The sequence below is a fragment of the Schistocerca nitens genome, chromosome 1 (assembly GCF_023898315.1).
Source record: "Schistocerca nitens isolate TAMUIC-IGC-003100 chromosome 1, iqSchNite1.1, whole genome shotgun sequence".
Classification (NCBI taxonomy): Eukaryota; Metazoa; Arthropoda; class Insecta; order Orthoptera; family Acrididae; genus Schistocerca; species Schistocerca nitens.
Window position 1 is genome coordinate 770,770,536 of NC_064614.1, and position 15,677 is coordinate 770,786,212.

A 15,677-nucleotide genomic window follows, 5' to 3' on the forward strand; every position below is an offset into this window, starting at 1 on the left:
TGCTTCCTGATCATCAGGTAAGACCTAAGCCACTGTAGAGCATTTTGTCTGATGCTCTACCTCTCTAGTTTATGAAGCAGCATGGAGTGATTCACTGAATCCAATGTATTTCTACAGCCACAGAAGATACCTGCTACTTTATTACTTTTTTCCAGTGATGAGCTGATATTTGATTGAATTCATGATGCTTTTCTCTTTTTGGGACCCTTATTGATTTTCGAGAATAACATCATGCTTTGTGATAAAATTTGTTATTATCTGGCTTGCGGCTATTTTTTCAGATACTTTGGAAAACACTGGGAGGACAGAGATAGAATGGTTATTTTCCATAGCCTCACTTGATTCATTCTTGTGTAGTGGTTTAACCTCAGCATACTTAAGTACATCAGAAAGCTGACTCATAATTAAATACAGAGGGTGTGCAATTTTATCATAGACAATTTAATTGCTTTTATGGGTACCTGATCATATCCTGCAGAGTTTTTTTAAGGATAAAATAGCATTTTCTTACATCTTCAGTTGAGACTTTACTAAATGCCACCAGAGGGGCAGTATTCTGGTCCAGGCCAAAGAGATGTACACCATTTTGAAAAGTAACCACATCAACTTAAAATTTTGCTGTTTGCCGTACCTAATTCAGATTTAATAACAGACCATACTGCCTATTTCTGTTAGCAAACAAAATAATAAATTATCAAACAAAACCTGACTAATAATAGGAATGACAAATATGCTCCAACACAACACTTTGTTTTGTTTTTTACTCAGTGGAAACTATGAAGATAATAGTAATTACAAGAAAGAAAAGAATAAGAAATAGGCTGGAGTGAATTACTACCTGTTCCCCCTTGGGTATCATCTGAGTGGATCCAATCAGTCATGCAAACATAAAAATGATTAACACAAGGTCACTGATAAAGGGCAAGTTGTCTAAAACAAGAAAATTAAGTACATTAGTTAAGGTGATGGATATGAAAGTGACATGGGATGAGGAGAATGGTCTACAGCATGCAATAGCAAGCAACCTTCTTGCCTATTTGCAAATAAATAAGCATGCATAGCAAAATAGTGTGTCAAAGAAGATTTGGTGGTACAGTGCGATTCTCTGCCCGCATAGTAAATTAAAGCTCATTCTGATATGCACCAAAGTTTTTGCATTTATTTGTTCTCATGCAGAGGCAACTGTTGTGTTAGTGAAAGCAGTTTACACTCTGTGTATATGACATTAATTTTAAAAATATTTACATAAAGCTCACTGAGGACCCAGCTTTGAGTACATTTGCACACAGAAACAATGCACAGTACATTGCTTATTTACACAGCAGAATTAGATTTTTGTTACTATCTGTACCTCCACTCACCTGCAATTTAATTTTAAACATGCTTTCTTGGTTATAAACTTGGGTCCGTTACCAGCATTCATGTGAGTAATTATTTACAGTTTCTTCTAGTACGTACTTCAAGGATAAATACGTATGTAAATTAAATAAGCTCTAAAAGTCAGCACTTCCAGATTACTCTTTTTTTTTCTCAGCACAAGATTGTGGGGGGAGATTCCCTCACCCTTCTCAACAGTCACAACAAAGTAACTTTACAATAATAGTGGTGCAGTTGGCAATGAATCTGCTATCAGGTAATTACAACACAAATATAAAACATATGTAACAAAATCACATTGCACAATTTTACACTTATTGTGTGTGTTTGAACACTACAGCAATATGACAATGACAAATGAATGCGTATTTTATTTACAGCTGTTGACTGCACTGTCACCAATGACGTAACAATGATGTTCATGTCCATAGAGTGATGACCTGGAGTACGTTCATGTTTTTATACAAATAACAGACTTTTTAAATGAATGACAAACAGAATTTGACTGATCATTGACAAAGAAACAGAACATACATTTTATAGCAGAATTTACTGCTTTGACAAAACATTTCTTTACATAGAAGACAAATGGAAAAAATTCTTCAAAACTAGCAAATATTTGTAAAATTCTTTCAGCAGTTTTCATTCCACCACCATTAGTGCTCTTCCAGAGTATAACAGAAGCAGCATATATGGTTACTCTTTACACTTAAAATACTGAGAATCTTTCTGAAATGCAATGCTACGTCACATTATTACATTCAGTCTTCTTGTATCGCTTAAGCTGCAGCACCAACACCATTTTAAATCTATTAATTCTGTCAAGATCAAAAGCTTAAAAGTAATACTTATCTTTTCAGTAAGCAGATGACTTAAAATTATCAATTTGTCAGCTACCCAAGCATTTGCACCATGAATGTTTTATGAATCATATGAGGTGCATACAACATGAGTAATGTTTAACAGATAATTTTTTTTCACATTTTGAAAGAGATGGTTTACAATGAAACTTGAAAATATCTGAAGGAATGTGAACAAACCACCAATTCTTTGAGAAGGACACGGGCTTGATAAGTATGTACTAACAAGAGGATAATGTATAAAGTTTCACTGCTATGTCTTTGGGTCCTGTTCATCTGAGTTACGAAATCTTACTAATGATAATTACCAGCAAACAGTGCTGACACAAAAGTGTCATAATGAGTAGAATTTTTTCTTGTCGCCAAAAATCCACTTTCTGGAGGAGACAAAACAAGTGAAGGGTCATTCACTTTGGACACATCACAGAAATGCGAAAAAAAATGTTCAATATCTGTAGGAATAGCATTTGAAAGGTGCTAACAAGATGTGCATTACACTGTTTTCTTGTATCGCTGCCTATTGTGTCCTGTAGAGTTGCTTAATCTCGTGTAAGCTACATGGACTTTCATTTTCCTCAGAGCTGACTCCAGCAATCAAATACATTTCTAACTTGAGCAACACAATTTTACACAAGATATTTTAAATTCCCTTTATTTTCAAAGATCAGTTAACGTGGGCTTAAGCCATTACAAAAGTTTATTCTTGATATGTTATTGCACTGGCAGTCATTCTAATTTTTTTTTACAAACATATTGACCCAACTAGGATCACGTTAACGACTTTAGTTCCTGTTGTTTGCTATTTTTCCAGTATTCTCTCATTTTCTCCCCATGAAGTCTCTTCCTTTCTTCTGTCCATGTTGTTCCTGATTTTTATTTCTTCTGCTTTGAAAGCCTTCCAAATTTAGTATATATATTTTTTTTTAATAAGGTTTCTTTCTGCTATTTCTGATTCTTTGACGTTGTTTCTTTCTAGATCTTTCCTTACTTCTGTAATCCATGCTATTGTTGATTTCTTCTTCCATAAATACAAGACTATTTGTTTTGTTAGTCTATTACCATCCGTTCGGTAGAGGTGTCCGAAAAAGGTTAATCTTCATCTGGCCATTACTTCAGATATTTTCCTCTATATTTTTGTAGATCTCCACACTACTTCTTATTTTCCAACCATCTGCAGTTTTTATTGCACCCGTTATTTTTCTAATAATCCTTCTTTCCAGTACCACTAGTCTGTCCATCTTATAGTTCATTGTTAGGCATTCTGATCCATATAAACATTCTGAAATTTATTTACTCACTCTATTTTACCTATTTGTGTTTCTATGAATTTTGGTGCATTTTTTATATTTGTCATGAATTTTGTTTTTTCAGCTGAAATTTTGAGACCAGTTATGTTTGCTATTTTTTTGCAAGAGGTTTATGTGACGAACTGCTTCTGTCAGGTTTTCTGAAAGTATTGCAAAATTGTCCACAAAAGCCAAGCAGTTTACCTTGATTCCATTTGTTTTCCTTCCCAGAGTTATTGGTTCAATTTTGTGATTTTTTAGCTCTGAATTCCAGTTCCTTACAATTTTTTCTAGAACACAATTAAAGAGTAAAGGTGATAAACCATCACCTTGTCTAACACCAGTTTTTATTTCAAATGGCTGAGATACTTCTCCCATAAAGCTGACTTTAGATATTGTACCTATTAGTGTTCCACAAATTAGGTTTGCTAATTTTGATTTAACATTTAATAATTTTTTATTTATTTATTTTAAATACATTGCTTCAGATCCAGTTTCCATTGGCAACCATCTACTCAGATTGCAATAAAATTTAATGAAGAAAGTGCACAAGACATTAAAATAGATTAATTTTGCAAATAAAAGAAGTAATAAATTGGTCAGAACATGAAAAAACTTTCAGAACTTGTGAACCCAATGATAGCAACTCACTATATAAGGACAGAATATAAAAATGCTGTGACACAATTATATTTGTCAATTATGGCTGACACTATTACCAGGACATTGAAATACCCTTGTTATTGCAACCCATATTTTGTACATAGCACATAATCCCTTAAACAAACCTAGGCTGGTGGAAGTGAACAGATATTTGCATCATAAGGGTGATGTATCAGATACGAATCATTTCAATTTTGAGTTTACTTTAGTAGTAGGATGTCTATATTATTATGGATCACATTAAATTAGATGAAAGAAAGACAAAACTGAGCCTATCACTTCAAAATCTCCAGATTAACTGCCACTTAGTGCTATCACAAAGTGTATTTACCAGAGGCAGAAGTTTCACACCATTCCAGTCTGAGTCTTTGACTTCCCACAGTTGGAAAGGAAGTTCAGGTAGATGGATCAAGTTGACAGCCTTATGTTCCTGGCAGAAGTTTTTGGTAAAATTGGATACAAAAATCTTTAGAAATTATCATGTTTGTGCATGCTCCAGAGTGGTTAGAAATGCAGAAACAAGAAAATTGTCTTAAAAACTACTGTAATATTTTGAATGCAAGGGAATGAAATTTATAATGGAGCATTGTGTAAAAAATCTTACTTTGTGTTTAGTAAGTAGAATATAAGCAGATTTTGTTTTCTTAATGGGTCATACTGTTGAAAAGGTATGGAAAGATTTGAAGAGTGTGACTGAATCTAAAGTAACATGTCAACAAAGCATTCAATAAGAGATTTGCACCTGATGGCCGAACAACCCCATATGGGGTCTCCTGGTCAATGATGCCATATGATCATGTAATTTAATTGTTAGTTTTGGTTTGGAAGACAGGGCAAATAAATTAAGAACAATTAAGCACATATTTTTCTGTGTAAGAAGAAAAAATATTGTTTCTGGTAAATTGCAAAAGAAAACCTTTTAATGGCATTAAACTTGCAGTGACCCATAAACAACCATTTTTGCATGGGGCCAAAAAAATTGGGTTTCACTTTTTTAAAACAACAGTTTGTTTTGTTCCAAAGTCATTTTTTAGTGGTGAACAAAGTAATAAGCAAGAGAAAAAAAAATCAAGTTTCAGTTGGGTATCAAATTCCAAACTTGTAGTTTTATAGTCTGGCTCTTGTTCACTGATACACATCATTCTGGAAAAACTAAATATAATTTATTTCCCTATTACAAACACAAGAGTATTCTCAGAGAAAATTTTTCCTTGTGTGGTACATGAAGTGTCACTCTTTTTCATGAAATTAGTGCCTTCTCTTATTTCCTCATATCCTTCTGCAATGGTACCCAAATTACCCATTCAGAGAGCATTCCTCCCTAACTCCCCACCTGCTGCCTGGCTCTTCTCCAATCAAATTAAGCTTCTTCTGTACAGCCTCCAACTTGCTCGTCACCTATAGTAGTGCTGGGCACAACTGAAGGGAGCACATTAATTGGAAACTAACTTAGCAGCTCACCAGATCTGGTGACCAACTCTGCTACCACCACATCATCATAACAGTTCATACATTCTTGCCACACAGGGCTACAGTATATGATTATGACAAATGTTGCAGGCCATCTTTTTCCCCTCAGAAGTGTACATTTGAAACTTTCACTGTAGAGAACATTGCTCTTACAACTTAAAGAAGGGAAACTAATAACCTTGTTGCCACTGCAGTGCACTGGCAGTCAAAATGGTTTCATCATGTAGGAACATAAACTGGTATGTTGTTGTTGTTTCTTCAGTCCAGAGACTGGTTTGATGCAGCTCTCCATGCTACTCTATCTCATACTAGCTTCTTCATCTCCAAGTAACTACTGCAACCTACATCCTTCTGAATCTGCGGAGTGTATTCATCCCTTGGTCTCCCTCTACAATTTTTGCCCTCCACGCTTCCCTCCAATACTAAATTGGTGATCCTTTGATGCCTCAGAAAGTGTCCTACCAACCGACCCCTTCTTCTAGACTAGTTGGGCCACAAATTCCTCTTCTCCCCAATTCTATTCAGTACCTCCTCGTTAGTTATGTGATCTATCCATCTAATCTTCAACATTCTTCTGTAGCACCACATGTTGAAAGCTTCTATTCTCTTCTTGTCTAAACTCTTTATCGTCCTTGTTTCACTCCCATACATGGCTACACTCCATACGAATACTTTCAGAAAAGACTTTCTGACACTTAAAATCAATACTCAATTTTAACAAATCCCTCTCCTTCATAAACGCTTTCCTTGCCATTGTGAGTCAACATTTTATATATTCTCTACTTTGACGATCATCAGTTATTTTGCTCCCCAAATAGCAAAACTCATTTACTACTTGAAGTGTCTCATTTCGCAATGTAATTCCCTCAGCATCACCTGATTTAATTCGACTACATTCCATTATTCATGTTTTGCTTTTGTTGATGCTCATCTTATATCCTCCTTGATTAATCTGTTGTAATATATTCAGCGATTTCTGAAGTCATTTTATCCAGTGTAATATAATACTTCATTGGAGGGGGGGGGGGGGGGTGTTACAGCGCCCCCCCCCCCCCCCCCCCGCCCCCCATACTGGATTGTGAGTCGCACAGTATGAAGTTGTTGTTTGTAAAAAGGTATTACAGAGGCCAATATTTCTAAAGAATATACATAATTTTTAACACAGCTTTGTTACTTTCTTTCCACTGTTCATTCCATTCAATTTCTCTTCCAGGTCCATAGCTGTCTCTGTCAGAATTACAATGTCATTGGCAAGCCTCTAAGTTTTTATTTCTTCTCCATGGATTTTAATTTGTACTCCAAATTTTTCTTTTGTTTCCTTTACTGCTTGCTCAATATACAGATTGAATAACGTTGTGGATAGCCTACAGCCCTATCTCACTCCCTTCCCAACCACAGCTTCCCTTTCATGCGCACGGACTCCTATAACTGCCATCTAGTATCTGTACAAATTGTAAATCTGTACAAATTGTAAATAGCATTTTGCTCTCCCTGTTTTTGATCTCTGCCACCTTTAGAATTTGAAAGAGAATATTCCAATCAACATTGTCAAATGGTTTCTCTGAGTCTACAAATGTTTAACATAGGTTTGCCTTTCCTTAATCTTTCTTCTAAGGTCTATTAGTATTTTGTAGCTGTGACTTATTAAACTCATAGTTCAGAATTTTCACACCTGTAAACACCTGCTTTCTTTGGTATTGGAATTATTACATTCTTCTTGAACTGATATGTAACTGGTAATTTCAACCATTGAACATTATTCTCTTCCACTCCCTACTCTTGTAAGTAGTGTTTTAAGCATAGGGGCAAAAAAAGTACCGAAACTGAAAAATAAATGTCTGCCTAGTTAGTGTCAGCCATAAGGATCATTAATATGAAAGAAATGATTATTTGCCTCAGATCTGTCACTCTTCCTTACCTTTGCTGTACAAGATTGGTACATGATCTGTAGCAAGACGAGTCTTTGTTTTTATACCAACCAAAAGTGGACTGCCTCTTCTGGTAGCAACACATTCACCAGGGAAGTATTTGCTCTTAAATGCAAGTGCAAATGCACCTTCCTGTAACAAATAATCAAAAGTATGTTATTTCCGAGTAAAAGAAGAATGAAATGGTTGGTTAATGTAGTCTGTTGCCATTACATCTGAAGCCATATTTGAAAATCCTTATACTAAATATTATTAAAAATAACTTTCATGGGTGAAATTATAATGTACACCTAACCATATTGTAATAATTAGGTAAACATTACCAGCAGTTATAATACACCTAGACTTGGGTTGTGAACTGTAACTGTTCCAGATACACATCACAGAAAAAGTTTATCAGTTTTAATTATGAACCTAAATTTTAGTAACTCAAATAAGAAAGAGTTAATCCTTTGGAATGACACAGCTAAATGCAAATTCCTCCTAAGCAACACATTATAGATTTCTGAATTGTCCTATCCATTGTGATGCAGTGTGAAGACCAAAATCTAAAAATCTTCCATGTTGGTTTTACAAGTGTTTGAATACCTCGTGTAAAACAGGAAACTGGTGAATACCATATATTGAGCGAAAAATCTGATTTACAGCTATGCAAAAACTCACTAATGTACCATAAAATGCTGTAGTCAAGCTTTCATAGATTCTTTTGAATTGTTGTGTAGCCTTAAAAAAGTTTAAAACATGTTAAACTTGGAATTTCAACACAGTGAGTATACATTAATGTTGCAAAAATTAATTTCTTTGAAGCAGTATGCCCAGAAAATACATCAAATTGCTCACATTAAGACTCAGTCTTGTCAGGTGAGACATGTGAATGAAGAAAATATTAAAAGATTTTTAGAATTTATATGTTACAAAAGACATTGCATTCCCTCATTGGACACACTGTATAAGGATGAGATGAAAAGAAATGCCTCTAAATTTTTTTATGTGAAAAAGCTTTTTAAGTAGAAAAACTGTATTAACTTTCTACATCTTTATTCTTCATGTCTACATATTTATTTCTTAACATAAGTCACCCTTAGTATGAACACATTTCTCCTAATGAGAGACCATTTTGTTGATACGTGACTGTAGAACGTTTGACTTTGTTGATGGAGACATAATCTCAGACCTGCTTGCACCACTCACCTCCAATAAAGCAAAGTCCTGGAAGGTGTTCTTTAAGTTCAGGAACTGATGAAATCAGATGGGGCCAAGTTGGGACAGTATGGAGTTTGATCAATGGCTATGTACTCAAGGCAGCAAGTTGTTGCAGCACTTTTATGTAACCTGGTATTATCATGCTGAAGGAGAATGTGCTCCATGTGCACAAGCTCTTCTAATTCAAAACTATTACAACATGCTGTTTCGCACGCACCAACATAGTTATGTTACACACCACCATGTATCTCACTACAATTATTTTTTTTATTTAGGAAGTTTTAAGAATTTTCAGGTAAAAAAATTCAGAGGCGTTCGTTTTCATCATGCTCTCTTACATCATGAGTATTCCAATGACCCACATTTTCGTTTTCACTAAACGGAAAAGGGAAAAATTTTATACAGCTTGATGGCATTTAGCAGATATACCAATTTTTTGCTTGTTAAATAGGACTATTGGTAAAAAGATATTAAAAAATAATTAATTTCTAACCAGTTGCTGAATGACTTGCTCCACAAGTTCACGGAAAGAATAGTTAGGGTGTTGTGCATAGAGATGGTGAACTAGCTTCGCTATTATTTCTGTGTCAGTCTCCGATTCAAAACGGTATCCTTTCTTCTCGAGGAACATTTTTACATCCTTATAATTTGTCACGATACCTGCAAAGATAATATACAATAGAAAAATAAGGTCATTAAAGAAAAATAGCAGTTTCATTCAGGAAAGTGTATACAGCTGAAATACCCTCTTAATTTTTTCCTTCAATATGACTCACTAGCCCTTTAGAATAGGAACTATGTTTATGCAAAAGTTCTTAGATATTTTAGACAATTACTATCTTTTAACAAGAAGTGAGCTTTACAGCTTCATATCAGGTTATGTAGGAGTTTTTATTCACTCCACAGGTTCTCTGTGGTGCAAAACTTTTAGGCAGTATTTATTCCAAAACTAGTTATTCAGTGAAATTGAAACACTGAATGTGTGTAAGGAAACATCAGGCAGGCAATGACTCAACCAAGTACTGCCAAACTAGACATATCATTTGCATATCACAATTAGGAAGCAAATGTTTTCTTATGTTCTAAACTCATTAAATTTACAAAATACTTGACGGAATGAAGGGAAAGGGTACAAAGGTTCTGTTTTGAGTATAACAATAATTTTAAATAATTTTATAATTACATGAAGAACAATTGTATTTATGAACTATATGTGACACCTTTCCCGTATTTCCTCTTTCCACAATTTGACAATATGTGAGTTATATAGCATACACCCATCAGTAATTTATAGTTTTATCTGTAATTGCATTTATGATTACTGATTTTAAACATAAATATTTTAGACTTGTTTATAGTGTCAGTTCACGAACTTTCTGTAGGCCATAGTACACATGTCTCAGTTTTCCAACTCGACCATCCCTGAACATATGTCCCCTCAGTGGTAGCTCATGCAAAATTTTACATGCTACAATGTGGTGGCCTATAGCTTTTTGACTTAAAGGGTAGTAACCATAACTAAATGAAATATATTAATGCTTTGTATATAAATTGAACTGTTTAAATATATTTAAATTTTATAATTAGCTGTTTAACAATATGAAGAATAAAATAAAATGGAAAAAAATCAAACCAGGGCCCACAAATTTCCAGTCAGTGCATCTAACCACTTGCCCCTGGACCCAATGCTGCAACTGCTCCTCTCCAAAGCCTCTCATACTCTACACTCGCAGAATATGTAACATGAAAAATGTAGCACCCTTACTACCAGAAGTGATGAAGTCACATCAGAGGATGCCCAGTTGAAAACAGACATCTGCGTCCCTTCTCTGGGTTGGTCACAACATGGTTGAACACCATTTCAGCACATGACTCTGGTGTCTAGTAATCATGGAGAGATCATTACAAAATGTGTTTTTATCCAATTTATTTGCTTACCAGCACACATTTGAAGAGAAATGGCGTAATTTTAGTGTGATTTGCAGCTCACATTTGAAGAAAAAGGGCATAATGTTAGTGGGATACTTACAGTGTGCTGTAGCACATGATAAGCAGTGGCCAGTGTATTCCATTATGTATGAAGGTGATATGTTGTTAACAATAGTGACTCTTTTAGAAGAAACTGAAACCATTATTCAGTGAACACTAAATGGAAAAATGATATACACTTGGGTGGATAATACTTGTTAAGTATTATAAAGAAATGTGTGCACTTCCAAAATGAAATTTCCACTCTGTGGCAGAGTTTGCACTAATAAGAAACTTACTGGCAAAGTAAAACTGTGTGCCGCACCGAGACTTGAACTTGAGACCTTTGCCTTTAGCGGGCAAGCACTTGTCCATCAAAGACAAAGATCCCGAATTCAAGTCTCAGTCTGGTACACAGTTTTAATCTGCCAGCAAGTTTCATAAGTTAGCACTGTTCAGCAGGATTCATTTTCAATGGGGTTCTAGCAGAAATGAGGTAAAAAAATATAGACTTCCTTGCAGTACTTGAGAACTTTTCTCTGTAATCTGCTATTTATTCCTATGCTCTCTTTCTTCTTGTATAATTAATTTTTATACTCTTTGTTTGTAATTTTTCTAATTGTAATTCTATAAACTGTGTACTAATTCATTCCAGGAACAAGTATATTTGGCTCGAATGGTTCCACAGAACTTGATAAATAAATAATAAATTAAATTTCATATAGCCCTAGGATGGGTGCAAAATAAGAAAGAACTTCAAGGTGTGGACTAACAAAGGTACAATGAAAAGCTGTTCCAGATGTCCTAATCATCCCAGCAACTTACTGCTTTATAAAACATCCACAGAATACGAAACAATCCAAAGGAAGACTTGCCATAAATGGAAAATTGGGAGTGAATGACTTCACACAGGAGAAACTGGCAAAATTGCAACAAAACTGCTCAAACAGAGTTAACTGAACTTAGAAAATATGTAAAAGAAATACTAAAACAACAAAATTATGACAACAGGATAATTACATATAAGGAACATTACTAAGCATCTGAAGAATTTTCCCTATCGCTACAAAATTTTTACCCAAGAGGACAGCTGCATAACAAGTCATTCTTTAATTGCAGTTTTTTGAAAGGAATTTCTTCCTTCATCATTATTCACGTGACAAACTTTTCTTCATTCTACATTAGCTTGTAATTATCAATGGCTGAAATTTTAGATGTCATCCTGAGTGCATTGGTTTCGTTATGATATGGCTGGAAGAAAACTAATTTTCACTTTAATTGGCTTTCAACACAGTTTACTGGAATTATGTGTGATGATAACATACTATTAGAACTGGAATTATGTGTGATGATAACATACTATTAGAAATATCGCTCTTTGAAGCATGTATCTTCATTCATTAGTTACAAGGCCATTAGTGTACTGCATAGTACAATACTGTATAATAGTACTGTATAGTATATGTACTATACATCTTATCACATTAACGCTAAAATTGGAATTCGTTTGAAGAAATTTCACGCAGCACCTCTTTTCCGATCTTTCTCAGCAAAATTCTCCCACCTCACAACATTGCCAGTGTGGAATGGTTTGATATTTATTCCTACCATGTCATTACTGATTGTAAGTGTCTCCTGTTGGTACTTTCTTAACATTTTACCACAAACGTCTCAACTTTCTAATATCCCCAGTCAATGTATCAGTGTTTTTGTCATTGACTGTGTCAACATTGCCGCTTTCATTGGTGTATTCATAATTTATTTTTCTCCTTAACGTTTCAAGACAGGAAAAAGAGGAATGCCAGCTACTGATACAAGTATTATTGTATGAATAATGAGCTTAATTTGAAGATGTAGAATTTATTTTACAATCTGCTTACAGTGAAATCATTGTCTGCCTTGTTACATGCAAATCAAAACTGAATCATGCTGATCATCTGATACACTTTGTTATACTTGGAATTTTGTTTTATAACTGGTATAATTCAGGCCAACAACATTTTAATAGCCCGGTTTTTAGTTGAATGGTGAACAACAAAAATAATTATATATAAGAAAGCGAGACAAAATGAGATTCATGTAAATTAAAATCATTAAAAATTACAGAGTACAAATGTTACATAAAGATTCATTAATAGAAGTAACCCAAGGTTTTCCCCTCACACGCACATCTTACAACATCTCTATCTGATATTCCTTTACATTCAACATTTTACTCACCATTATGAACCACAACAAAAGAGTGGTTAGGGTCGGAGCGTTGTGGGTGAGAATTGACTTCACTTGGCACACCGTGAGTTGCCCAGCGGGTGTGTGCAATACCAACATGGCAGTCAGTGGTCCCCTCGAAATCCAATGTCTTTTCCTCTGTGCAAAATAAAACATTAAGTGGTAGATGAATAACAGTAACAATCTCCCACACATGCGCATGCACACACACACACACACACACACACACACAATTTTCTGCACTTTTAACTTTAGACCATGAAGAAATCACCCACATATCCCTTTCTGTATTTAAAATTTGCTCTGTGAGCTGCTCATAAGTGACATGAGAAATAATGAGATATGATCTTGAAGTGGATATTACTAAAGTGTTTACCTTTAGACATCCAGCATTATTTATAAGAAACCATTTTCACAATTGTAATGTATGTGTGATATAAGGAAAAAAGAAAATTTCAAGTTTTAATCTGTTGGATGATAAGTCTACTCTCAGATTCATCAGTATATGTCTATGAATATTTAATATAAATTAAAAACCTTCACTGTATGGAACTATGTTTATCAACCTGGTCCAAAAGTGTTATTATTCTGTCACAAAATTTTTAAATCATTATTTAAAAACCAAACTTTACTCACGTTTCTAACCTAAGATTTTTTTACGCTATGTATGTGTCTCAGTTACATATTATGCACTGACAAGTCTCCTGTAGATTAAAACAATGATTTGTGTATGTTAAGACACAATAAAAATCTAATTCTTAATCATACATATAATTATTTTCTTTGTGGGTCCACTTTTTTAGAATTTTGTATTTGCTGGGAGCATTTGCTCCTTGTGTGCTACTAGGGTAACAAATACCTTGCAGTTTTAACCGTATGTGAGAGGATGGAAGGGGCTGAGCAGAAAGCTGGGTGTAACAATGTTTCAAGCGAGCAGAGCCTGCACTGTCTATAGTACTTTGCAATCGTTACTTATGCTTGATTTCGTCTTAGAGTGTGCTGAAGGCTTCACTCACTAGAGAATATCTCATCCTGGAGAGCCTGCACCTTGCCACTCTTCTTGACGATGGCGATGTCCTGGCCATCAGCAGAGTCCAAGGCCACTCCAGCAGAGTCATAACCACGGTACTCCAGCCTCTTCAGACCATTCACCAGCAATTCCAGAATCTCACGCCTTGTCTTCGGCGTCAGGTAGTTCAAATAGGCAAAGATTCCTGTGGAAGAGAGACCTTTCATAAAACATTATGTCATTAAAGGGCAAATGTATGTACAACTTGAACGGTATGTGCAACACTAAGGATGCAATTTTTGCTGGCAAATGTTTTGACCTTTAGTAGACATAAGAGTTTTCCACATTCTACATTTATTTTCTGAGCAATACATTATTTTAGTATCTTATACTGCAGACCAGGCACATAGCCCTGTAATATTAATTAGAGCCATTATTTTCAGCTGCACTTCCCCTGAAAATTATTTTTGAAATTTTAACATTACGAAGAATTGTCAGTGTAAGCAGCCTCTCATACAACCACTATTTTGAACTGAAGCGAAGATAAAATCCACCAGCCTGAAGGTTGATTTAATGTCGCATTGCTTTACTAGGCACTGCTGTACTGGAAGTGATATGTTTTAACAACCTCTGATTTGAGAACTAACTCACTCAGTCAGCTAACTTTTATGTGCAATCAAACCATAACAGGTCTTGATATGTTACACAAATCATTACCAGATCTAGGTGGCACTAGAAAAATTATTGGAATAAGCATAGTTCTACAAAAAATGTTTGTGTCATTAATTTTATACTTAGGCATTTTGAATTTTATCTGATATTCCAGGGAAAAAAATCCACAACTGACAGTTGTGGTTTGCTAAAATCATCTTAGTAATGAGGCACTTGGAGGACATTGAGTTAATAATTACAATTATGTACTAGTTATGCTAAAGTAATGGGGAGACTGGACTTGGAAATATTTCTGCAGGTGAGCTCTGTCCCACAGCCTGGACATATACTCTTGAACAAGTCACTAATGTCTATTGCATATTAACTAGAGTATTTCTGCTGGTCAGATGTGATGATCACATTAAGCACTGCATCCCCCTTAGTACACTATGTGGCACCATTTTGGACAGGCATCCAGGGGAAAAAAAAAAAAAAAAAAAAAAACAGGGTTTAGATTCCCATCCAGCTATTCAAATTTAGATTTTATTTGGTTTACTCATCGTTTTTCTGTGCTGGACATTCAAGGGGAAAGTTAGAAATATTTATTACTACTATTTACATTCATATATCATTGGATTAAACTGTACCACAGAAAACGAACAGCACTAAACAGAGAGTTTAATTTCATTTTTTCCAACACTGCTTTGCTATATAGCCAACACAGTGTCTCATGCAAAGTACAATTTGTTGAGCTTTTCTCTGTTTGCTGAGGTCCCCAGTTCTGCATCAGTGGAATCTCAAAGGTTTGGGTCACTGGTGGTTTTTATTAGAGTAATGAGCATTTATGGTCAACTACTCTCTCCTGTCCCCCCCCCCCCCACCCCACCCAATTATTACTAGGCAACAAGCTGCAAACTGAACTCTGAGCCTACCCTGCCAATTATCACTTTAAAACAAATAGAATATGTGCTGTAATGCAGACTGACTAATGGCAAGCACATCCAGTTGTTGTGATCAATGTTTAAACTATTTC

General features: G+C 35.0%; 1 protein-coding gene across 4 annotated transcripts in view; it reads right to left on the minus strand.

The window, feature by feature from the left end:
- The window catches only part of LOC126261483 (glutamine--fructose-6-phosphate aminotransferase [isomerizing] 1-like), a 162,073-nt gene that overhangs the window by 48,338 nt on the left and 98,058 nt on the right, over positions 1 to 15,677 (minus strand). For 2 of the 4 annotated variants that reach the window (XM_049958545.1, XM_049958546.1), the window contains exons 2-6: positions 14,001 to 14,198; positions 12,976 to 13,122; positions 9,281 to 9,447; positions 7,575 to 7,716; positions 839 to 859 (exon numbers count right to left, since the gene is read on the minus strand). In XM_049958545.1, coding sequence (XP_049814502.1) covers positions 839 to 859; positions 7,575 to 7,716; positions 9,281 to 9,447; positions 12,976 to 13,122; positions 14,001 to 14,198 — 675 coding nt within the window. The remainder of the gene's footprint in view (positions 1 to 838; positions 860 to 7,574; positions 7,717 to 9,280; positions 9,448 to 12,975; positions 13,123 to 14,000; positions 14,199 to 15,677) is intronic. The other 2 variants (XM_049958548.1, XM_049958547.1) reach the window with 1 other exon arrangement.